We start from the raw sequence: 24,965 nt of genomic DNA, 5'->3' as shown, positions 1-24,965 counted from the left end.
TTTACTTGAGAGATCTCTAATGGCAAATGAGATAATTGCAGAGGATGTTGGTTTGGTAGTTCTGCAGATGGAAGTCTTTTTCTGGTCAGGAGACCCAGCATGAGCAGAGGTGTAGAAACTCCCACACAGTGGCTTCCACCTGGTCAAGATACAGAGCTGAGAGGCGTCAGTCCTTACAGCGCACCTAACTTCACCCTTCTGAGCTCTTTGCCTTTCCTCTCGGGAAGTCAATTTTCTGTGTTAATGTGTAGCTAAGAGATAACCTGAGAGTCTCTTATTGGTGCCATCCTCCGCAGGGTATTTAGGCTTTCGCTCAACATCATGAGATACCGTTATATGTACTTATTAATTAGTCTGGCATCAGCTCTCACTTGCTGCTTGGCTAGGAATGGGTAGAAATTGCTAATAATGAGTAAAAGGCTCCATATCTCATTAGCACTTTTCTAACTGATGTAGGCCTCCCAGGAAAAGTCCATTTTTTACAAAATTGTGTCATAGTTGTCTCCAAGGTCAGAGCAGCAAGAATGCAAAGATGTCTCTGGGCTTTTACACTTCAGTGATCTATGAGGTTGCTTCTAGGTATTGCAGCCAGTGACCAAGGGCCCACACCTTCCTTACAAAAGTGATACCTGCTACATACTCTGTGAAAATTTTGTGATTTCAGGAAAAGATGAAAACTTTTTGGAAAATCTTCCATTTAGGACGAAAAAAATCTTACATCTTTCTAGTTAGACTGCCTAGTATTCCCAATTCAGACAAACTTAAAGAAGACCCTCAGACTAAAGAAGACCTTCAGACTGATCAGAGCTACATTTCACACAAAGATTTATTTTCAGTCTCAAGCTAAGCTCTTCTTTCAGCAGTGCCACCACTGTCTTTCACTTCAGGGTGGGGAACGTGGTCTCTGAAATCCTAATAACCTGTGCATGGTGATCACCAGCAAAAATCTACTAACGTGAAATTGTAGTTGCAGAAGAAGGTTCACATCTGTGCTTAACTAACCATACTACTTTGATTGATCCTGGTTGTCTGCATTAACTCTGCAGTGAAAAGGGTCATCAAGTAAAGAAAAACTAAAATGAGATATCACCAAGTCAACATCAGGTGCTTGAAGAGGTTGAACTCTTATGTTGAAGAAGGAAGGAAAAAAACCCCAAACAACTCACTATTCATTTAATAACAGCTCAAGGTGATGCGCTAAGGAAAGTGAGCTTGTTCACTGGCAAACTTTGTGGAAACTTTATCACAGAAGTACCAAAAGGTGAAATGAAAAATGTATGAGGGCAATTTTCTAAGGAGAGTGGAAGAGTTCTACAGTTCACTGTAAAGCTCAAGGTCAGCCAGCTGCATTAACCCAGGTGTACAGCACTGCCACTGATGATGTACGCAGAGGTTAAACTTTGCTGCCTTAGAGAGAGATGTAAAGATGCTGATCTCTGCTATTTCACACTGAACAAGCATGGGTTTATCAGGGAGCCAAAAGCCAGAGGTCCTTAAGCCAAACAGTAGGTACACCACAGAGGATCCTGTAATCCACTCTGCAGATCTGTGCGTGTGACCTGCTGCGCAGGTAGTTCATGGCTTCATGTGGCACAGCTAAATGTCACTGATGCCAGCATCTGAACCCATGGGAACTAGTCTGAGTCACAAGTAATTTCAAACTGAGTTGTTGAAGGCTTCATCTTTTAGAAATAATGTGCCTCAAAATATAGAAAGTAATTTCTGCTTTCAGCCAAATTGTTTGCTAAACAGCAGAGTGAAACACAAATGTATCCAATGAAATCAGCAGCAATCATGCACTCTTTGGGCCTTACTTACTGAGGAGAATTGAAACTAGCCTGAGATCCACAGGAGTTGTACATGCCATTTTGAACACTACCTGTAAATAGTAATTCACAAATTGGGATTGGAGTAGCATGTTATGCGCTGGCCTGTTGCTTGGGGAATTTAATCCTAGTTTGCATGTACATGCTTAAGTCCTAATTTAGATTTAATTTATGACAAGAAGCATACTAAGAAATGAACAGAAATAAACTAAATAGGAACTTGCACTAAGAACACTTGTAAGTTAAAACAAAAGGCATGCATTACTTACTCCATTGCAGATTTCTAAGTAAAGTAATGTAATTTTAGTTCTCTGACAGTTGTGAGTCGACAGTAACAGGGACATCACACTCACCTGGTGTTGCTTTTCTGCATCATGCTTTAACATTATGGAGAATTTATTTTGAAAAGAAAGGGCTGAGGGTATCTACATTCCTCCTTTCATCAGCTACGTTATCCGTATAGCGCACAGGTTGGGACAATCTGTAATGCTCTCTATTGTATCCCCTACAGTACCGCTTTCCAGAGCAGTCTCAGTCCTGTTAGGAAGTATCTTTTGTTTCTAATTGAAATGACAGTTTTGGAATGATAGTAAAATAAATAAACTACTGCCCTCTAGAAGCCTCTCTACTGAATGCAGCATTAGGAGATGATTTTGTACCTTTTAAGTGCCACTTCCTTATGAATGGGTAGCTGTGACTGTCTCAGCATGAGTGCTGAGATAATTATCCATAATGAAATTCCTCTTCACACTGAATGGCAGTGAGTTTTTCTGTTGAAGGTGTTAATGATTATTAATGTTACAGCAAAGTTTGATCCATGTGTATACTGTATCCATGTGAAAACATGATTATATATAAAATCTATATAAAATATACATAAAATAATATATATTATATATAATTATATATAAAAATAATGTCATGCTTTTGGACTAGAACTTACTTTGCAAATCTCCTGTCTGAGCTGATTCTAGTGATCTGCCCTTCTGTTCAGTTTCATCCAGAGACCTTTAGAGCTAAAATAATGCATTTTCACAATAAGGTAAAGGAGAGCTTGATATTATGTCTGTGTTGGATTCATAATGTCTGGAGGCTGAATACAGAGTGGGCTGTCATAAATTTGCCACTTAATGAATGCAAAGTTTTCTGGCCTAGGTTTTGCCATCCCATCCCATTTCTCTGGACATTCAGGTTGTATACCTGTTGTATCATTTCTTGTCTTTTGTTCCATGCACTTGAGTGTGAGACATTTTCTAAGAAGGAAAAAAATCACAGTTCTGCCATCAAACCAACATGTTCTGAGGCATTGTTGAGGAAAAATATCTGCTCACACAACCTCAGCATGAGGCTGATGAGAAGAGCTTTGTACATCCTTGCATGTTTTGTACATTTGGGGAGGGAAACATGCAGTCTGACCCCAAATATCTGAGACAAATGCCTTTTTATTTTTCTGAAGATCAAACAAAACTTGATAGTGATGCGTTGTAATTCAAAAGGAAATGAAAATTAGTGGGTTGATTCCTTGCATTGGTGAACTTGTTAAATAAGTAGCTTATTGAAGCTACTAGCATGCAAAAAATGCAGTTGCAAATTACCAGTAGTTCAGAACTGTCCCCAGAAGATATATTTTCATAACCCATTCAAACACACTGGTTTAGTACCTGGTTGCTGCTTAGTTGTGTTTTATTAGGCAACTAAGCAGTTAAATAATCCCAGGTAAAATCATAGCCCCAAATAACATTTACTGCAGCCACACCAAGATTTTACTTCTTTTCATCCATAATGGAAGTTTATTCCCAACATGAATACTGTTACCTGGGTCATATAAAGCTTGTTGTGCCCTGCTCTCACAGAGTGAGCTGGGTGGCAGCACCAAGGGAGCACCGGGGGACGGATGGGCTGCATACCCTGATCCTTCTTGGTAACTTAGCAGTCTGCTGTAGAACTCCATGATAGAATTACATTCTGGATGCTTGGCCTCTGATTCACCCCCTCGGGACAAATCTTTGCTGGAACTGAAGCTTGGATCAGGCTTGTGAAAGCTGATAGTGCGTCAGAGTTCACCTACAATAGAGGTCTTATGTGGAGATGTGGCAGTCCCTTTTCTGAAGCTGTCCTCTTCTTTTATTAATGGGATGACGTGCTCATATTCATTTATATATCTCATAAACCTCAAACTATAATGACTTGGCTTATGAAGAGTTCATAATTCAGTGTCTAAGGTTCTTGTACGTAACTCAAAGCCTCTGCTACTTCTGACTTGTGAGAAAATGATAGGCCAAACTAAGCGACTCATTCTTTGCAGTAAAATGAGAGTGTACTAATTATTTATCAGTATCTTACCCTTAATTTGGCTGAAGAAGGAGCTAATTTCATAACACAAAGCAGAGCTGTGTAGGCAATAAACCCCATTATAGTCAAAGAGCTTCCACCCAGATGTAAGTGATAAGTCAGTTTTATATGACAGCAAAGCAGTAAATGCATGAATAGATTCCTGAAGTAGTGCATATATTGCCTCCTACAACATTTATCTTAAATCCAGCTTTCAGAATCTATTTAGAAAAACACATATTTATATGAACAAGGAGTCTGGTTTGCATGTTCTCTTCTGGGGGTTCTACAGGGAGATTTTTGAAAATCATTTTTTTTGGGGGGTGGGCTGGGTTTTTCTCTCTGTGGATACCTAAAAGCACAGCTGGAATACCAGATGTGTGGTATTCACACTTCAGCTTCTGTAGCCTGTGAGCACCTTGTATGAATCCTGGGGCAGGGAAGGAGTGCAAGGTGGTGCCTCATGGGTAAAAGCAGATGGAGAAGGGACCTTCCAGGGGCACTGCTGCCCAGGAGCATCTTGACCCAGATGGGGTCCAGCTCATTCCTGCAGTAGTTCCTGCATCTGGTTTGGGATGGACATGGCTTCAGGGCATCTTAGCTCCCTTTCTCTGTATTGCACAGCTTCCCTTCTGCTGTGCTGAGCCTCGGCACAATAATCATCATCTTGCGAACTAATTATAATACACCACTAAACCCAGACAGTTGGGAAGGAAGGATTTAAATGTTTTGACATGTTGAGTCTCTACTGAAATCGCTGCGTCTAGAGTTTAACTCTCAGAAAAGCAAGGCATGCACAACTCCTGAAGTTGGAGAGGACACGTGCATAGAAATTAGGCACTAAAGCCACAAATTTCTTTTGACTTAATAATTACAGCAGGATTTGTCTGACCATTATAACGTCTTTATCTGAGCTTGTTATCCTGGGCTTCTTTTATTGCCAGTGGAAAAAAGTAGTCACTTCTAGGGCACGTTTTTTCATTTGAAAATAGACATCTAAATAGGTCACATACATCACATCTTGTAAGTGCCGATGTCTTGAATGCTGATTTTCTTTAAACATTTTGGTTTAGCACTGGTGGTATTACCTCCTTACTGTTCTCATAGCTGGCAGTATTTTCTCTTCCAGAGCTGATATATATGTTCCTGTGATATAAATTGTTCAAAGCACTTGCCTATGTCAAAACTGTTTTCAATGAGGCTACAGGTAACCTCACTCAAGATGACCCATTTCCCGTTGTTTCCAGGAGCCCTCATTAAAGGGAAATTATGTTGTCACATGAGGTGCTAAGGCAAAACAAATTTTCAGCAAAACCAAAAGCTTATAATTCTATAGGTGATAACACATTATTTAGGGATGCATTTTAGAGATACAATGACTACACTTATGCTTTTGGCAGACTTTTGTAACTGTAATATATAATTACAATGCAATGATTCTTTCTGCCACATATAAGTACACTTAGCCCATGTCCTTGGAAGTTTGCCGGTAGGCCTAAGAATAATTATACTATAAATGTTTGGTGATTAATATGCCGAATCCAAAAATTACATGTAAAAATTCGAAATCAAAGGAGTAATAACACTTAATTCTCTTATAGTTAACCTTCCAGTCATTTGAATGAGTGCTAATTAGATCTAAAAACCACAACCACACTTTTACGCTAATTATAATGTTGATTATGTTGTAATTACAGTTGCAAGAGGATAATGAGATTTACTTGTTAACCATTTCAGTGCTTCATGGAGTGCATATGAAGCAGCTGTTGTGGGGAATTCCTGTAGAGCTTACCCAAAGACGCGGAGGTGTTGGCTGCTGCTGCTCTGGACCTGTGTCAAACGCCTAGGGGTCACGGGAGGGGACTGGAGATCATCATGAAAGCACACAGTTAAGAGCACTTTCAGGAAAGACAAGTGTTTGATCCTGTCAATATCATACCCCAAAGGCCTCCCTCTGTCAAAAGGGGAAGGTAAAACGGCTCGTGCCTGGCAGTGCGGGCTGCCGAGAGCCTGTGAGCCGGAGCTGTGGCCGCCCCGAAAGGGGAGCAGAGGGTGAGGGGGCAGAGGCGCAGGAAGGGACTTCCCAAGGGCAGGAGGGCGCAAAGTCCCCCCAGGCAATGATGGCAATGAGGAGGAGGTCGCTCCAAACCGCTTGGCGTTCATCTGCTCTCCCCTCCAGTGTCAGCCTTCCTTTCTCCATGCCTTTTGGCTGTGTCAGGCCTTTCCGTGTGCCACCTCTCGCTTAGGGTCCTGGCGTGGTGACCTCTGAGTCATGCAAGGAATGCAGGGCAAAGGAAGGGAGTGTAAATGACAACAGTATGTCAATAGCAGGCTGAGGCCCTCAGAAGGTTTCTTCCATACTCGACCCCAGCATATTATCGCTCTCCTGTCTCCCCTCTACAACCAGCACCCTGAGGGATACGCTGAGAGATAGTTAGGGCACCCAAATATTTTATTTTCCCAGGGCCCTGAGGCTCTTTGTTCTCCTGCATAGCGCCATCTCCTTCCTCTGCTCCTGACGCCATTGGGAGTGGTGGCACCACAGGTGCTTTTCTCACCTTAGAGTATTCAGTTTTGGCTTCTGTACCGCTTCGTGCCACACACCCAGGGGTTTTCGCAGAGGCAGAGCTCTGCTTTGCTGCACTTCATGCACCGACCCAACAGCCAATGTGCAGGGTAAGGAAATTAGGCTCTTTTGTCCTTACCTTTCTTAGCAGTTATTAGGATTTTGAACAGCTAGAAGCAGGACAAACACCCTTCAGAAAAGAAGGAAAAAACATCCCTGTTCCTGAAAGCAATGAACCCAGCCTGCTGTAGACCTTCCCTCCTCCCCTGTCGCTAGTGCTCCCAGCTGTAGAATAAGGGAGGGAACAGAAATGCTGAAAACAGGGGAAGAGCAGAATTATTTGCTCAGAGACTGATCCTGCCGTAGGTACCAGGAGCTTGTCTCCTCCCCTGTGAGTTAACCCCACCCTCTTTTTTTATACTCTGGGCTATTTTGGGCAGGCAGTGAGAACTGCAGCTCTGACAGATGAGGATACTGTACCAGAGCACAGCAGCACTTGTTGCTCTGAAGAACCACAAACCGTAACAGGGACTGCTTCTCTCTCTGCTGCCTGCCTTTTTTTCTTTTTTTCTTTTTTTTTTGTTGTTGTTATTATTTATTTATTAACCTGCAAACTTGTTTTCTTTGCTGGTTTTGAGCTTTATCATTACAAATGATGTTTTAAGTGCTTTGTCAGAGCTGTTTGGAAGGGAAACCCACCCACCGTGCAGTTGAAAGCTCCTTTTGCCACTTACTAGCAGGAGATCAGCTGGTAGCCTTGGGGGTGGAAAATGACAGACTCTGTTGCTGCTAATGGGGAAGGAAGGGACCCTGAAATTGAGCTCTTTGTGAAGGTAAGTTGCACTGTGAACTGGACACTGGTGTGACTCTCGAATCAGCTCGGCTTCTACTGCATAATCAAACTTTAATTTTCTGGCGCTGAGTGGAAGCGGTGCTTTGACAGCCTGCTATCTCTTGCACACACATTCACACTGCTTTCTTCTTCGTGTCATTACAATTAGGTAATGTTGTGGAGGGAGAGAGTTCCTGTATTTCACTGTTATTTCTCTCTTCATGAGTTTGTCCTGTTATTAGTCTGCTGCCTGCAATGTACTGTGTCCTAACTTTAGATTTGAAGCTTTAGACTTGAGGTTTTTCACCAAGAATCCTGACTTCCTTCTCCATTTTTGGGAAGCGAGCATGAAGGGCTGAGTGGTACCATGATGTGGTACCTGGGCAGAGGCTGTCAGGTCTGAAACACTAATGGATCATTAAACAAAAAGGAGTGAGATAAGCTGCCAGTCCTCTGATTATTTCCTGCAGTACTTTTTTTTTCCCCTAAAAAATTGTAAATTAAATCAGTTTTTCCTCTGTTTACTCAGCCCAAAGCTCCTTCTGATTTTATACAAGGGTAACTGAGAACATAAACTGATTTAATGAAAATATAGAAAAATAAGTGCACCTGCTATATGGTAGGATTTCAGCATGTTTCAAATTGGGTACATCTGTTGGTCTTGGGCTGTGAAAATCTTACCATTAAAATCAGTCGCACAGTTTAAAACCCATTACACATACAACTTTACTAATAGCAAACTTTAGGCAGAATCGTCCTAGTGAAGACCCAGATTTTTTGATGTTCAGAGCATGTTTCAAAGCCTCTACATATGTCGAGGCTGAAATCCACTATGCCTATGTAAAATGCAGGTGTTTGGTTTCTCCGAGCCTAAATGATCCCTGGAAATCAATAGGACTATTATTAATATGCGGGAGTTACATCAAACCCTTTGCAAACAGAGTACTGACTGATTGGGAAAGAAAATTCCAGCCCCTCCCTTCTGTCACGTTGAAGGTATATAATTGTTTTGTACTCCCTGATGGATATTTTGGGCTGTAAGTTGAAATGTCAGCCATATCCGTGATGTGTATACATGGCCACTTCATGTGTCTTCCAAAACCAGTCAGTTCAGGTGCAGCCTTTCTGACTGAGCCAGCATCGAGGTCTTTGTCCTTAGCAAGCAGATTTTACAAGGATTTCTGGTTTATAAATGCCCAGTAGATCCTTTGTGCAGAGCTTCACGTATCAGAAAGGACCTGCATGGGTCCATACATCCAGATACCTTGCCTCTCACAAGTTCTTTCTACCAAAGTGAGTTTAATGGAGGAATAGGTTAGTGTTTGTTAGATTGTTTGGCCCTTTGTCATCACAAATGTATTCTGCAATGCAAACCTTTAGCTACTGATTTGTTTTAGTGCCCACACTGTTTTATAGAGGCTGATATGGATGTTTGTGATACGTATTGATCTTTGGCTGTATCAGCTGTAAAAGTGAAGGTCATTGCCCAGATTCATTGTGGGAAGTTCTGGATGCATAAGGTACTGGAAAAAATTTGCACTGTATTGAATTCAGCCATGCCATCACCTAAAGATTTATAACTCCAGAAAGAACATTTTTAGTAATGTGACTTCCTGCATAATGCATGTTACAGAATTGCATAGAGACTCTCACATAAAACTCATAATTTGTAGAACTGGAGCAAAAGAATTAATTGGTATCTTCCTGGAGACTTTCCATTTAAGTTGAAAAACTGCAGACCTTGACGTTTTGGAATGGTGCCATTAATTTAACTGAAAGTCTAAAAAGTTGTATATTAAAGCATGTAGCCAGAGTACGAAATTATACAGCTCAGAAGTTGGAAAATAAAAAAGAGAAGAACATGCAAATGAGAGATGACCTAGAAGCTGAAAAATAGGAGATTTAAGAGAAATGTGAACAGGTGAAAACTTTTCTGGAGCATGAAATCTAAAAGAATAGGATATCCATAAGGGAAGATAAACAGGAAGGCTGATCCAGAAGAGAATCTACAAAGGAGATAGCACTTTCTCTGTCTGTTTGAAGGCTGGAAAGAACAGAAAGGTGGCAACTTTTGGATGAGATACTGGAAAAAGTGGCAAATCGAAATATACTGGACCACACTTGAGGCAAGTTCTGATGTTGGGGTCAATAAGCATTTCATCATTTGATTTTGTTGGAGCTAATACTTTTCTTGAGGAAGCTGTCCCTCATCCTTAAATGAACACAGAGCCAGAAGATGCCGAGATGGGTGAGAAAAATGTGGGGCAGTAGATGTGGCCTGGCAGAAAATCTTATCTTCCACAAACACAAATAAACCAGAAAGGGCTGCTTTTCACCAACCATACAGTCTCTAATAAAAGCAGTTTCTGTCTTGGGTTAAAAAAAGTGGGTGTTACACAGTTGCTCTATTTCCCTTTCCTATTTAACAACCAGGAGAGCAGGAGCCTTAGAAAGGCAAGTAGGGAGACAATTGTAAACAAAAGAGCTGTGCTGTAACCTAATGCAGGTTAGCTATCTCCTGAGCTAAGCAGATAGGCTGGGCAGCACCAGGACACAGCTAGCTGAACGGTTACGGCAGAGACAGGTTAAGCGGTTATCACACCTTTTTGTTATCATCCCCATTGATTTCAGCAGTGCCCTAACCCGGATCTGTGAGATATTTTTTTTGTGAACGAGTGTTTGTTCTTGCCAGATGCTCTATTGAGAGTAGCTCCCCACCACCACTGCTTCCCTGCCAAATGTGGGGCAGGCCACAAGCAGACTGATGGTGTGACAACAGGCAGAGCTGAGGAACGGTGAGGTCTGCTGGGGAGGTGGTGCCACCTTAATCAGCCCTGCCGTTTGTGTAAGCAGGCCTTTTGTGAACACTGAAACTCTCCAGCAGCAATCCCCTCTCTAAACTTGTTTGACAAGGAATCAGAAGAAGCTGCCAGAGCCAAAGGCTTGATACGCGGTAGCGCGAGACACTGGCAGCAGCAGCAGCAGCAGCAGCAGCAGCAGCAGCAGCAGCAGCAGCAGCAGCAGCAGCAGCAGCCTTGGGGAGGTGAGCATCAGGAGGCAGTGCTTGCTGTGTGCTTAACCCAGCTTGTTGTAACTCAGGTTCATTGTAATTCTTTGTGTGCTGGAGAAGCAAAGTGCTTCTGTACAAATGACACCCTGATGGAAGGTATATTTAGCTTTTCCTGACAATCTTGCACCTGTGTACTTGAATGTAATGACTAAACTGAAATGGTGCTCTTTTTTACATACAGACTATTAAAATCCACATGGGAGGATCACAGAACTTTTATGGCTTATTTCTTTGCAGTGGAAACAGGTGTTTGGACATATATTCCTTGCATTTCAGAATTAGAGCAATGCGTAATATCTAGAATGTTAATTTGAAGGGAGATAGGTTGTATACAAGGAAAAACAAAACATGATAAAGGCAAGACTGTCTATTTACATTGCTCAGAATATGTGCAGGAAAAACAAAGCAATCAAACCACAGAAGTGGTCCAAAGTACATTTCGTTTTAAAAATTGTCCTGCTTTAGAAACACTGTACAACAAGATATACTTTAATCTTTATTTCTGACAATGAGAAGGCAGTAGTACCATCATCGTGGTAGGAGAATGTGTGGTGAGCTGGCAGGCAGTTATTCCTGGAAGGAGTCAAGTCATTGTGGTATTGAGTGAGTAATATTCTGAATAAGTTCATCAGCTCAGGTGTGCAAGAGCTTTTGCTTGAAAGGTGTAAGGTTTTACTTCACAAAGCGTTTAACCACAGTCACACCCAACACCCATCTAGAGAAAACGTGAAGGTGCTTGCAGGCATAAGAAGCAAGAGAGACCCCTCAAAGGCCTTGAGCTTCCACACTTGCTGAGCCAGACATTGTACATATTCCTGTCTGCCAGCTGAAGACTTAAAGGCCCAACGGCACCCAGTGCTCTCAGCCTGTTCCTTCCATCGGGAGCTGAGCGTTGTGTAGACCAAACACAATGATGGTATATTTGCACCGTCGCAGGGAGATGGTACCAGCCAAGGTAAGATTCAAGGACTAGCAGCATCAAAGTATTGGTAGAGCCCCTTGCAGTCATTTCTTGTCAGAGGATTATCACAGAGGTTAGTCCTGGGACGCTCGCAGTCCCCTGGAACAGCAAATAGACACACAAGGAACCTGTGAGCCCTTTGTCATCTCTGATGGTTTCATTTCGGGGAGTTTTAGGTGTCTGTTTAGGAGTACGTTTAAAAGTGATGGCAAGATTTGGCACCAAATGTATACCCCTGAATGAATTGGTCAGTGAGAGAGCCTGGCTGTCCAGGACAAAGCAAGTCATCCTGAGGTAGTGTGCTCCATCAAAAGCCCAGGAGCTGCTGCTCTTGGGAGGGTGTAGCTGCCTTCTCCTCTCCTTTGGACACAGTTATCCCAGAAATTATCCCAGGGAGGTGCAAAATTTCTTTTTAGGCATTCTTGGATTTCTTTTTGTGCGTTTTCTGGATTTTTTTTAAAAAAGTTATCTCTGCTGAAAAGTGATTTCAAACTAACCCTGGTTTGGATTTTGGTGAACTGCTGTAACATAGTCTTAAAGGAAGGTATAAATAAAAATGTGACTCCTGGTGTAAACAATCATTCCCTACTATTAAGGCTTCTGTGGTTTTAAAGTAAAAGTCACTGATAAGAAAACTGATTTCATTTTCAGAATTTCAGGATTATCAAATCCTGTAACAGCTTTATAAACTGGGAGGGAGAACTTGACGGGAACCTTTTCACCCATTATAACAATACTGTAATTTATTTGTAATTTATTTGATTCAAAAACTTCCCTCAAGAAGTATTTTGATGATAAATAGAAACTGCAATCAGATCTGCAAAGTACAAAGTTAATTTCTGTTTCTTGAGAAGTGTGGGTATTATGGGTATTATGAACTCAGCTTTTGGCTTCCATACAATATCACTCCTATGTTCACTGAAACTTTCTAGGTAAAGAGGAAATAATAGAGAAAAGCACAAGGAAGAATAATGATACTGAAACATGTGGTTCAACCTGCCTGGTGTTCCAAGACTGACAATAACATTTATTTGGATCCTTGCTCATGAGGTTGGCCAAGCCTTTCACGTTTCGAGAGAGATATAGCCACCCTACGAAGCAGACACGTAGTGTGTGCAGTCTCCGACCCTCTTCATCTGTCACCTTGGAAGTGGTGTGAGCATGGGGGTTGTGATGAATCTTGCATTTTTCATCCATTCAGAGCTGTTGAGCAGGTGATGGGCACCACGATTCACGTCTCTTCCAAACTTATTTTGGTGAGGCAGTGTATAATCAGCAGCCTAAGTTTCCTCTTTTAGGGTACTGGCCTTGTGCATTGGTATTAAGGTTGCCAAATTTGTAAGATCTACCAGTAGTCCAGACACCAGCATATAATATATGCTGGGAGGACGATAGTTTTACTAGGCTTGTTTAAACATCTATAAATATTTCATATGCTCCGTGCAGGGGGACTCAGATATTTCAGTGTAATTATGCCTCAGTTCCTAACTTGCTTAGATCTTTTCAATTCAGGAGTGACTGGCTTGAAACTCATAGTTTTTATTTTTACATATATATACATATATTTATTTTTACATATATATATATATATATAAATATGTATATATATAAAATGGGCATAAGAAGAGAGCCAGGCCTCCTAAATTTGAATCACAAATTAATGGCAACTCCACTACAGAGCCAGTTAAATCAGGGGAATGATGCCTGGACTGATAGTTAATTCTCTGGTCTTTTTCTTAGGCATTTTCAGTAAAATAATAAAAAGAATAGCCAAGGGAAAAAGATCCATCTTGGCAAGATCTAATTCTGCTTTAATCTTACCCTGTTAAAAGAAAAAAATTCAACAAATTAACAAGTAGCTGCCTAGCAAATGTTTTAAAATTACAAGTTACTTGTTTTTCCTTGTGATTAAGAAAAACAATACTTTAAAGAAGCTTTAGCCAGAGTTATACAACCCAGAGTCCGTACGTCTGTGTGCCTGTTTTCTCTCTGTACATTTGCAGATTTTGTTTTGCATCAAGACAAGTGCCTCATTGGTGGGAATATTTGAGACAGGCAGTGAATAGTTTAAGCAGGCCAGATTTATAAAAGGCCTTGGCAGGGATATAATCACTGTCCGTGCCACCTTGAACCTCGTCTGAAATGCTTTCAGGATTGCTTGGGAAACTGGATCTCAAGTTAAGAAGGGATTTTCAACTATATCTCCTTCTGCCTAAGTTCATGATCTAATTGTTAGTCTGTGGCTAAAGGTGAATGACGCCTGTATCTTCCCTGGTTTGTTCTTTTTTGCTCATATAAATGGCTGTGACTACCAGCTTTTTATTGAACTTGATGGCATCAATATATCTGTTAATTATGATCAAAACATCTGATTAAAATGAAACACATTCAAATGCTTTGTTGAATATGTGTAACTATTTCTTGAAATGCCTTTATAAATTGGATCCATAATTCAAATGGATAAGACTTCAGAAACCTTCAGGATGGGTGATAGCCCATGGCCATAAAAGCCAGTCAGGTTTGTACTACTAGGTTCCGTGCAGCAGAGTTAGGCCAGCTTAAGTATATTTGAGGTCTTGTTAAAACTCCGCCTACTACCTCCTTCCTTTAGTCCAGTTTTTCTGAGCTGTATAGTCAAATTGTAAATACAGTGTTTCAATTCTAGCATGAAGAACTGGCGATATTCATAATTATTATTGCTGGTACTCAGAAATGGTCACTGGTACGCTTTGGGTGCTCTATGTTTAGCTGCAGATTGCTCTTTTTCCATCTCTGGCAGCACACATCTCGTCAGGCTCACAGGCTGTTGTGTCATGGTTCGGCGATGACAGTGAAGCTTTGGTAAGTGTCCCCAGGAAACTTTTATTGGCAATATATGGCTCTGCTGCAGCTATTCCAGAACAGCAAATGTCACAGAGATCATTTGACATAACATCCCCAAAATACACAGGGATCCTTTCCAAGAGAGCCAGTAGGAAGTATGTCTGCTTGTGCTCCAGAGTTTAATGTTAGTATCAGTTCATGTGGCTATGTCAAATGCAGTTTGAAGGATTGTTTAGGATAACATATTGATCATTGCAGCAACAATATTACTTAGTTCTTGTATGACACATGATTCTTCAAAATCCAGCAGATACCAGCAAAATAATCCCAGCAATGCTGCAAAAAGGTAACACAAACACTAGTATTTCCATTTTGCAGCTAAGAGCTCTGGTGGATTTTTCAAATTATTCTTTTTTAACAGTGAGACAGATGTTAAAGGGCTGTACGTCTCTGTGTTAGTTTCATACCTGAATAACAGAAGGTTTCAAGGATACTTCCCCCCTCCCCGCCCCCAGCCCCCCCAGCAAAAGCTGACTCAAAGTTGTAGGGAGAATCAGTTGGAATAAGGAAGGATTTGGTTTTGCGCTGGTTTCATACTGTCTTCAAATCTATAAACCTTACGTGAACCAGGAAATCAGAGCAGGTACCTAAAGTGCTATAGTGGGTACTTTGAAAATAGCTTGAAGTGATTTGTTTGATACAGTAAAGTTTAATGTGGACGAAGTCCAGAATAGATCCTTACTCCTTTTCTCTCCTTGCCCCTTGCGCTTCCCGTTTGTTTGCCTTTCTTCTGTATTGCTGACATGCAGTAAAAGTTATCGAGATGCGATAACAATGATATATATGTACATCTGGAGCTATGAGTTAAAAAAAACTTTCATTTTTATACGTCTGATGAGTTTAATCTGCATCATGTATTCCTGGCATGATTTTTTATATTAGACTTCTGAGTTGGAAATTATTACAGTGGAACAAAAGTAATTCAAAATATATTCAGCTGTGTTTTTAAGATCCAAAGCCAGTAATTTTATCTAATAATACCTAAGGGTAGAACTTTCTGTAACTGATTACCTTTACAGCATGTCATTGTTGTTTGCTGCACAACTTGGTTGCAAGTTCACACATAAATGCAGAATGGGTCCATAGGATGTTTTCTCTGACTCTGTTAAATTAAATGACCTTTGTAAATGAGTATTATTCTGTCCCTCTTGATAATAATTTTGTAACTTACCTTTTAGAGTGTTTATTTTATTCTTTTATGTGTATCCTTTTTTAGTGGTGGTGTTCACTGGCTGGAGTGGATATTCCGTGGTACAACACAGATTCCTCTTTGATTCAGTGACTGGTGTACCATGGAAATTGCACAGCTACAGTGTCATAAGAGGAGATGTGCTCAGAAAAGGGAGTGGGACACGAAGCATCTGAGATCATTCTGTAATGCAGCATAGCAAAGTTTTGCCATGTTAAAATGGCCCCAGTGTTGTCAAAATCCAAATCGACACTTTTTTTACTTCCCATTCTATGAACAAATTGGTGCTTCAGCACTTTATCTTAATACAAAGCAACAGCAACAGCTCCTACCAGCTGTAAACTCTGATTTTTATTGGTTTTTGTCCTGCTCTAATCAAACCATGGAAAGGTCCTGCCGTGCACATTTTTGCAACACGTTAAGCTCAGTAATGTTACAAGATTTCTGCCCAAGTTCTTGGGAGGCTTTCCTTCTTCGTTTTTCAGCCTCCTTCAGTGACTCAAGGCAAGTTAATGAGGCTCTCCTCACCTTGATAAAATGCTGATACCAGTCCTTCTGCAGCAGATGTGGACATACTGTGGGAGCAGGGTACGTTCTTCACCCTTATCCCAGCACAGCATCCTGGGCACCACTTAAAATAGAAAAGATGGGATCCTCTGATGGGATCAGGTCTCCAATACAGAACTGTCTCCTGACAAAGTAAATTGAAAATCTCAATTTCCTGAACATAAAAGAAATCAAACCAAAGGAAATTGGATGTTTGACATTTGTCTGCTCTCAGGAACAGGCCATTGGGTGCTTTATAAGTGTTTAGACATGAGCTAGCTGTAGCGCAGAATTTGTGCAGCCGTGTTAGCATCGTGCTGTGCCCAGCTGGCGGTGGTGCGGTGAGGAGCTCACTTTGAGCTGCCTCTCGCAGCAGGTGAGCCAAAGCTACTTTCTGCTGGCACCCTATCCACTCTTCCCTGCCTTCCTTTTTCCTTCTCAGGCTCTGACATCTTGTGTAGTACCTTCTTTTTCGCCTTCTCTGGTTTTTTCTGCTTGTTCTTACAGGCATTCAGACTCAGAAATTTATACCAGCGTCCTAATCCCGCATGATTTCTATGTTGGTCCCCAGGGTACTCTGTTTCAACTTCTGCCTAAGGGGTGTTGCGTATCTGGAGCTTGGATGCTTCTTCAGTTTTTTCCCATGTACCTGATTGCCAAAGGATGCTGAAATAGCTCCTTTATATGTATTTTTGGCAACTCTGCATAAAACTGAGATGAAGCACTAACTGAAATGTATTTCAGGAGGGTTGTGTCGTAATAACTTATTAATGCCTTTGTAGGACAGGAGTCATCAAACCTATCCCTGCTATAGCTACTTTGGCATAATTGACATTATATTAAGGATGGAGTTGTTCAGATAGTGATAGTTTGCTCATCTAAATCCTCATTCTTGATAGTCAATAATTTTCTGTGCAAAGCAGATGACAGAAGCTCATGGCATTCACCTGTATGTGCTTGATACAAAATGTAGTAAGAATGTTGAAAGGCTAATATTCAAGGCCAAAGATGATTTTCATTCGCTCTAAATTCTGTAAAACTTGAATTTCACACATGTAAAACTTGCAAAGATTGAATATGGAAATAGTAATTTTCTTCCTTATGTAAGTTGGGCTGTAAAAAAAACATTTTTTGACTATTTTTGTTGATTCTTTTGCATTTGTTTTTTTCCTCTGTTCTAAGAGAAAAATATCATGACTCAGTTCACCATTCACCAATATTCAGGTGTTAATACCTGTTCATGATACTGGGAATGGAGTTTACACACAGAGGAAGTTTGCTTGATTTATGTATGGCTTTAGTTTCCCTTTCTGTTAACCATGAAGATGCCAAAGCAGATATAAAGTCTTCTAACTTCTGCTGTTAATAAAGACATGTAAGTATAGTGCTCTACTGATTGGAAAAGGGTTAATCACCTCCAAAGAGTGTGTGCTGCTGCAGGCTAGCGGTGGAGTTCAAAGTATGGAGAGCCAATCCATGGAGTTGTATGCTCCCATCTCAAAAAATTTCTAACAGCTAAGCTCAACAAGTGTCTGCAATTCATAAAAGATAGTTTAGCATAGGTTTTTAATGCTTAGAAGTTGTGGTTTGTTTGTTGTTGTGGGTTTTGTTTGCTTTTTTTTTTTTTTTAATACTTTGTAGTAAAACACAGGGTGATAAGAGAAGTATGACCTTTGTAGATGCTGACAGCTATTAAGTGTACCTAGACCTCAGTTCTAGGCTGTGTAGGCTGCTCCGTGCTTCGGCAGATGTCTCTGAGCATGGTTCTCTTTGCAAAACCCAGTACCTGAGATAAAAAATACAGTACCACTCTGGTCCTGTGCTCCTGCTCCATCCTTTAGGCATAGCTCTTGTGCTTTTGCTTTTTGTACAGCACTTAGCATGACTGATTTAGTGTTCATGTACCACACCTGCTTAGTAATTCACACTAAATTCTCCAAAAATAAATACACAAATTATGCTAGTCACAACTATGCTTTTTTTTTTTTTTTTTTCCCTTTGCTATTAGTAGTGTGGGGTCAAGGTTTAGATTATCTTTTGGCTGGTGATTTTAAATGCACGCAGAGCTAATGTGTGTTACGATGTTGGAAAAGATGTAGAGAAGAATAATTTTAAGGCTTAAAAAATACTTAAGGTTGCCATCTTTAAGGCAGTCTTTCTCATTTAAGTAAAAGACTAAATGACTGCAATATTAAATGTATCTGTAGGGGGCTTTTTAATATAGCGGTAACAAGTATAACAAGACATATTAATAGTTAAGGTCAGATATACTTGAGTTAGAAATAAGCTTAACAGTAACTGTAAAGGTGATTAACCATTGGAATGAACCACCAAAGAAGTCGTGCCCTCTCTTCTTCTGGTTCAGATCAAGACTAGATATGCTGTAATGAAACACATATAGTTAGACTCAATGCAGCAATAAACAGGCCACAAAACCTACAAACCAGGAAGGTGTTGTGATGGAAGATATCTCAGCAAACCAGAACAGGGCTTGGTTCAAGCACAGAAAAAATCTTTGATTTCTGTGTTGAATTTGGTCAAAGCCAGGCCAGCAGAAATGATGTTCAGAGGCTGCTTGCGTGTCTTAAAATTGTCTCTGGGTATCCTGGGTGTGATAATGGGATGTGATTGATTCAGGTAGTGGTTAAATATGTGATTGTTTGTCTTTGTCTGGATATGCGAGGGCCAGACTTCACAAGGGCCTCCAAAGACTGCGCAGATGCTGGCTTGGCCAGGGCTCCATATGCTGTGTCAGTATGGGTCAGACCTAGAGGCTGAGATGAAGGAAGAGGTAAAACTGAGAGATATGAGAATTCCCTTTCTGTCTGCTGTTGCCTAAGTCATGCCACATTTCTCTGCCTTGGCTTCATGTCCTGTGAAACATTTGCACCAACATCCATTTTCATATCTGTGTAGCCTGGTAGCTTGTCCAGCTAAAATTGCTCTTCTTTTTTCTTTACATAGTTAAATGACTTTAAAAGCTACTCAAGTGTTGTGGTTTAACTCCTCACAAAATACTGAATTGAATGGTTGGGCAGAGGCTTCTTTATATCAATTGCCAAGCTTGTCCTCCCTGTGACATTTTGACACCCAAATAAACATCCTGAACCTTGCCAGCCACCGCATATAGCTATTGTGGTTCTGGGTGCTGGTGCGTGTCTGTACCTGTGTATTGTCCGAAACAAGTGGAAATCAGAGAAACCGGCCCCGATGGATCATCGCTATTGTTGACGGTGTTTTTCTAGATTGTGATTCAATTTGTGTGGGTCAACAGGCACGTTGTGTTACTGCTTTCCTTTTGCTTTTAGCTGCTGAATGGGCAGCTTCAAATAGATACGAATGCATATCATGGGAGGAAATTATTTTCTTTCACTGCCCAGTGTTTTGTGATGAGCCATTGCTGCTGATTCAGTGTGCAAATGAGGACCTGTTTCGTTTGTTTATTTTATTTATGGTATTTTAAAAAATGCTCTTCCTGGATGAAGGGGGGTTGAATCATGAATATTCTTGCAGGTTACAGGATCTCTCAGACTAGCAGTGTTAGCTGTTATTCTGTGCCCAGTCCTTTTAAACGCTCAGAGCATGCCAAGGGGATCCAGTACTCCAAAACCCTTTGTTGTGAAGGCTTTTTTCAGACTTCCAGTATCACTTGAATAATTTTAGTTTACTTTTCTTCTCTGTTGACTCACCCATGCAATCTGATAAGGAATGGTATTTTTGCCTTGTTTTACTGCATTTTACTTTATATGGAAATATTTACTTCCGTATATTGAGGTGCTCTAACTTTGAATTTTTGGTTTTGTTTTCTTTTTTAAAGCAAATATATCTGAGTCCCACAGTTAAGCTCTATTTTCCTACACCCCATAAGTCTTATTTCTCACTATTTGGTCTGTAATAAAGGCAAATGAACATGCATGCAGCAAGACTTGTTTCAGATTGGGAAGTATCTACCTGCCCATCCTGGTATGCTGAAACCAGCAGCCCTACAATATGTGTCTATGGGATCACTTCATCTTCTTACTGGGCTGAGAATAATCTCTGCCTGATGGTTTGATATTTATTTCGAAAGAGATGATTCTACAAGAAAAATAATAATTTTTAAAACTGCTGATTGTAGACAGCTACTCAGGTCCAACCTTGAAGAGCCTGGAAAGGATGGGACCCAGAGGGGAACTTAGAGGAAGTGCAGTCCCACTCCCCTGACAAAGAGACAAACCTTGAAACATCAATTTTCTTTTCCAGGAGAAGGAAATGCCTCTTTCCCCTGACCTTGGCCACTGCTCCTAGCTATGTCTGCACATGTGGCAGCACCTTGCTGCAGCTCCCATGAGCAAGAAGGGCTTTTCATAATTAGCCCCTAGTCATCTCTTCCACTCCGAGCACCAAGGATTATTACTGTCAATTTATTTAAAAATTATTTAAATAGCTTATTAGTTTAAATTTGTGTGTTTAAATATTTATTTAACATTTATTTAAAGTCATATCCAGGATCTGTGAGAGTGCAGTTAGTAACCATGGTGTGGCATGCTGTCTGAAAGAGGGGTTTTGTACTGACTGATGTTTAAGCTCTTCATTGGAAGTGTGAATTCATAGGATTTTTCTGTATTTGTTGTTTTTCAAGGACAACCTGTACGCTTGATGTTTCATGACAACAGAAAAAAATCTCCATGTCAGAGCAAATTATAAGTAAACATGAAAAAATGGCTAATTCTTCAGAGCTTGTTCAGGTGCTTGTGTGAACTGGGCCTGGCTGTACACAAACGTATATAAAACTTTCAGAAATTCTCTTGCCCAATGCTAGTTTCTCAATTACCTCATTAACCTGGATGTTCCAATAAGCTTTTCTTGGCGGCTGCTTGGTGTGTGGGGTTGGAATGGCGTTCTGCAGTTGGCCAGGCTAACAGCTCACTGACAGCCTGCAAATGGAAACCACTACCTTCTCTGAGCGGGAGCGCAGGGTAAACCAAAATGCTGCCAGAGAAACTTGTTAAATGGAGCAGGGTGAGGTTCAGCCCTGCTTTAGATACAATGGTTAGGCCAGGTTACCTGTCTTAAGAGTAGAGCATCAGACGGTGGTAAGGTGTGTATTGTAATTAATTAACCATGCTGGGAAACAGATTGACCATGCCTCTTAACAGATTGCATGACAAACTGTAAATATAAAATAGATCTGTAAATGTAAAATGTGAAATAGTTTTTATAAAATATGAATCTGTAAATATAAAATGTAAAACTATAAATATAAAATATATAGAAGTGGCGTAGAAGACTAGAAAGATTGTAGATTGACAGCATGAAATGTCTGTAAGCCATCTAGAATAAAGTCTAGGTCTGAAGCACGCGCATGGCATAGGAAGTGCCGTGTGCTCCTACCACAGCACAAAACCCAGCTTTATCAGCCCAAACCTGTGTGTACAGATGAAAACTGTAGTGACAAATTTTAGTGACCGTTAAGTGAACATTTTTCTGTAGAACAGACAGTAGGACCAAGAAGATTCAGGTAATATTTTGCGTTTATTTGGTTAAGCCTGAGAGGGGAAAAACTGTGAGAAAGAACTTGTGAGAGTGCCAAACAGTGATTAGGTCTCCAGGATCATGAAGCTGGATGAAAAAGCACAATAAAGATTTGACTTACAGAGTTTGATTGGAGAGTGTTGTCAGAGAAGGAGAAGGTGGCACCTTCTCATGAACTTAATGATAAATGGATGAAAGGACTTACCAGGCATGGTTCCCATGCCATGGTCCATTTGCACCATATCAAATGGGATTTGTTTAATTTGAGTAAGGCAGCTTGGTGACAATGTCACAGAAATAGAGTGGATGGTCAGGGGAAGGGATGGGAGGGATGGGAGGTGGGGGCAGATACCAGTGTTTCTGTCACCAACTTGGTTGGTGAAGCCAGTGAACAAAGTATGTGTTTGAAAGGCAGGGGAAATAAAATGAGAGAAAAATCAAGATTGATTTTTTTTTTTTTTTTTGTGGAGGGAAGAGAGAGAGCATGAGAGGTTTGGGGAGGTTACTACTGCTTCTGGGACAGGTGTGATAGGAAAGAACAGGCTGGTGAAGAGTTTTGCTGTATGACTGTGCTGGGGGAACTGCTGGTCTTCTTGGAGAGTGTTCCACTTGGAGCATGAGGGTCCTCAGTGAGAGAGGGACTCAGGAGTGATGAGAATAGAACAAAAAAAAATATATTTGGAATAGACAGCATGGTCAAGTATCCCAGAAGCAAGAGGACAGTAAGAGTTGCTAGGGAAATTGTAATGGCATATTTAAGATTTTGTATAAAGGGAAGAAAACTAAAAAATATGTTAATAAATAGCATTTAAAGTTAAGTTTTCTTTATGCTGGATATCAGGATAAAATGAAACTAGAAGAAATTCAGTCTGAGCATCAAGTCAAAATGTGTTTTAAGAAAATTGCCAAAGCTGTTTTGTGTGGGAAGTTTGTAAAGCAGCATGACTGCAGCATTTCAAACTGACCTGAACTGTATAGACACAGAGATTTAAGAAATCATCCTGCACTGAGGCAGTGAGTAGACAAGAAACGTGATCCAAACTCTACTCACTGATCAAATTAATTTTTTCCATTTACAACATTTGTCACACATTAGTTTCAGAAGTCAGTACTGTAAAATACTTGCAAATTACACTTCTACTGCTATACACACTTATGCAAAATTTCTCAGTAGCTTTTGGATAGCATCACTGGGTTTTTTCTTGAGCATTTGATATTGAAAACACAAATTGTTCGGCTTTTAGATGAGTCACAAGGAATGTTTGCTTGCTGTTTGTGTGTATGTCTTAGACTCCTGTTTTCATTGCAGGTGTTTACATATACAAACTCAGAACTTGCGCTCTGTTTCTTGTTTAATGAAATATTCAGAGAAAGTCACATTCCCCTCCTTTGTAGATGGCTATCGGAAAAAACTACTTTGTAGTGTAACACCCCTTTAATGGCTAAATTTGACTATATGTCTGTGTAAATGATCAGATGAACAAAACAGCAGTTGTGGCAGGTAAGAAAATAATAAAGGTGATACAATATCCACTAAACTCTGTAATGATTTCTCTGTGAGTACCTGGGAACCAGAAAAACAGTTTATATTACATTTGTATTCTCATGGCAGTAAGGCTTGGTCCATATGCTGGTGATATTGTAACAAATAATTATTTTATTCAAGGTACTGTGGGTTGCATTGGGAAGTCAGACTGAGATGCAAACATCAAACCAAAGTCTAGTTTGAGCCTGCAATGTGCTGCTCCTTTGCAATGTGACTTGACATGCTTTCAGTTGAAGGTCATAAACTTTCAACGCATCTCGGGACGAAGCTTCTCTCAAACCCTGTGCAGCACTGCCAACTGCGGAGATGCAAAAGGAGACAGAAAGACCAAGTCCTGGCCAGTGCAGGATAGCTCCTGAGAGTTACTGATTGCTCTTTCATCCTGCTTAAAGTCAATGATGAAGAGTAGTTTTATGATGTTAAATAAGATACCAAATGAGACCATCAAGGGTAGATTATGGCCCACACTGGGGTCAGCTGATGCCCTTATCAGTAACACCCCACCATTCAGACCTTTATTTCTAGTGCCTGCAAGTTACTCTTTCTTCTAATAGTGCAATGAAAGTCATGGAATTTCAATAAATAATTCAGCCCTGGATCTGATTTCAGGTTCAGCATTAACTTTCAGCACCTGGCTGCTGTTAGTTCAATACGTTGCTTAGAGGCATGGAAATTTGGCTGCAATTCATCAACATTTGCAGAATATACTATATGACCAGATTACTGTCCCTGGCTCAGAGATTGTTAACAGACGTTCAGATTCCAGATGTGCACAGATTTAATTCTTACAAGAAAAACTGTATGCAGGATTCTGGTACTGTAATGGGAACTGGAGATCTGCATAGAGCTTTCTTTGGAGAAACGACTCCTTATTTGCACCTGATCTCTGCTAGAAGCAGGAATAATTCTACCATAATTTGCATTGCTACCTCTTGACAATGATTTATCTCTCATTTTATTTTCTGCAGTTTTCCTGGAGGAATGATATTTTACATCTCTAATGAGCTCTCAGGATATAGAATCATCAATATTTGAAACAATTATAAATGGAAATGGTGCTTTGTGATTAGCTAAACCAGATTCTTTCCCAGGTTCTTTCTCCAGAGCCCATAAACCCACTTGTGGTTTTTATCACTTATTAGAAAGAAACTAGTGAATCCAAGGCATGACTCTGCTCTCACTGAAGTCAGTGGATTATTCATCAATAGTGGGAATATTTTATAGGAATATTGACTGTTACAGAATTAGATCAAGTGTATTAGACTATAATCCATTAATAGCTGTGGCACCAAAAGGCCAAAACGAGAGTATGACCCTATAGGCATAAGCTTCCAAAATGTAGGAGCTGCATTCTGCATATACAGGGCATGAACAGCCATCTGGTATGAATATGTTGCATGACAAGTTTATTTGTCTTAAAAAAGGATTTATGGCTTTCTTGTTCAAAGTCCTCACCTCTTCCTATGAGATACAGTGTTGTAGCCAAGATAACCAAGTAGCAGTTGATTGAGCATCTTTACCAACTGAGTACCACTGAGGCCTGACTCCCCAAATTCTGTGACTGAGGTTCCTTCTAGCACTTTAAACCCACATACAGAATGCAACCGGTAGATTAAAAAAAAAAAAAGAAAGAAGTTACATATATAAGGGATGGGGCAAGTTAGCTACCTTTAGCAAAATCCTACAAATTGGATGTTTGTG

At 40.4% G+C, this 24,965-nt stretch overlaps 1 protein-coding gene across 3 annotated transcripts in view; it reads left to right on the top strand.

Moving 5' to 3' along the window:
• Window positions 1-24,965, top strand: part of CLIC5 (chloride intracellular channel 5) — a 93,863-nt gene that overhangs the window by 27,689 nt on the left and 41,209 nt on the right. The window contains exon 1 of one of the 3 annotated variants that reach the window (XM_056343904.1): window positions 7,207-7,556. The exons of the other annotated variants lie outside the window; for them this stretch is intronic. Within the exon in view, the coding sequence (XP_056199879.1) occupies window positions 7,494-7,556 (63 nt within the window). The 5' untranslated portion in view covers window positions 7,207-7,493. Of the gene's footprint in view, window positions 1-7,206; window positions 7,557-24,965 lie in introns of those variants that run through there. 3 annotated transcript variants of the gene reach the window in all.

This window comes from Falco biarmicus, chromosome 6 (genome assembly GCF_023638135.1).
Source record: "Falco biarmicus isolate bFalBia1 chromosome 6, bFalBia1.pri, whole genome shotgun sequence".
Taxonomy (NCBI): domain Eukaryota; kingdom Metazoa; phylum Chordata; class Aves; order Falconiformes; family Falconidae; genus Falco; species Falco biarmicus.
The sequence above is the reverse complement of the archived record's forward strand: the minus strand, read 5'-3'. Positions and strand labels throughout refer to the sequence as shown.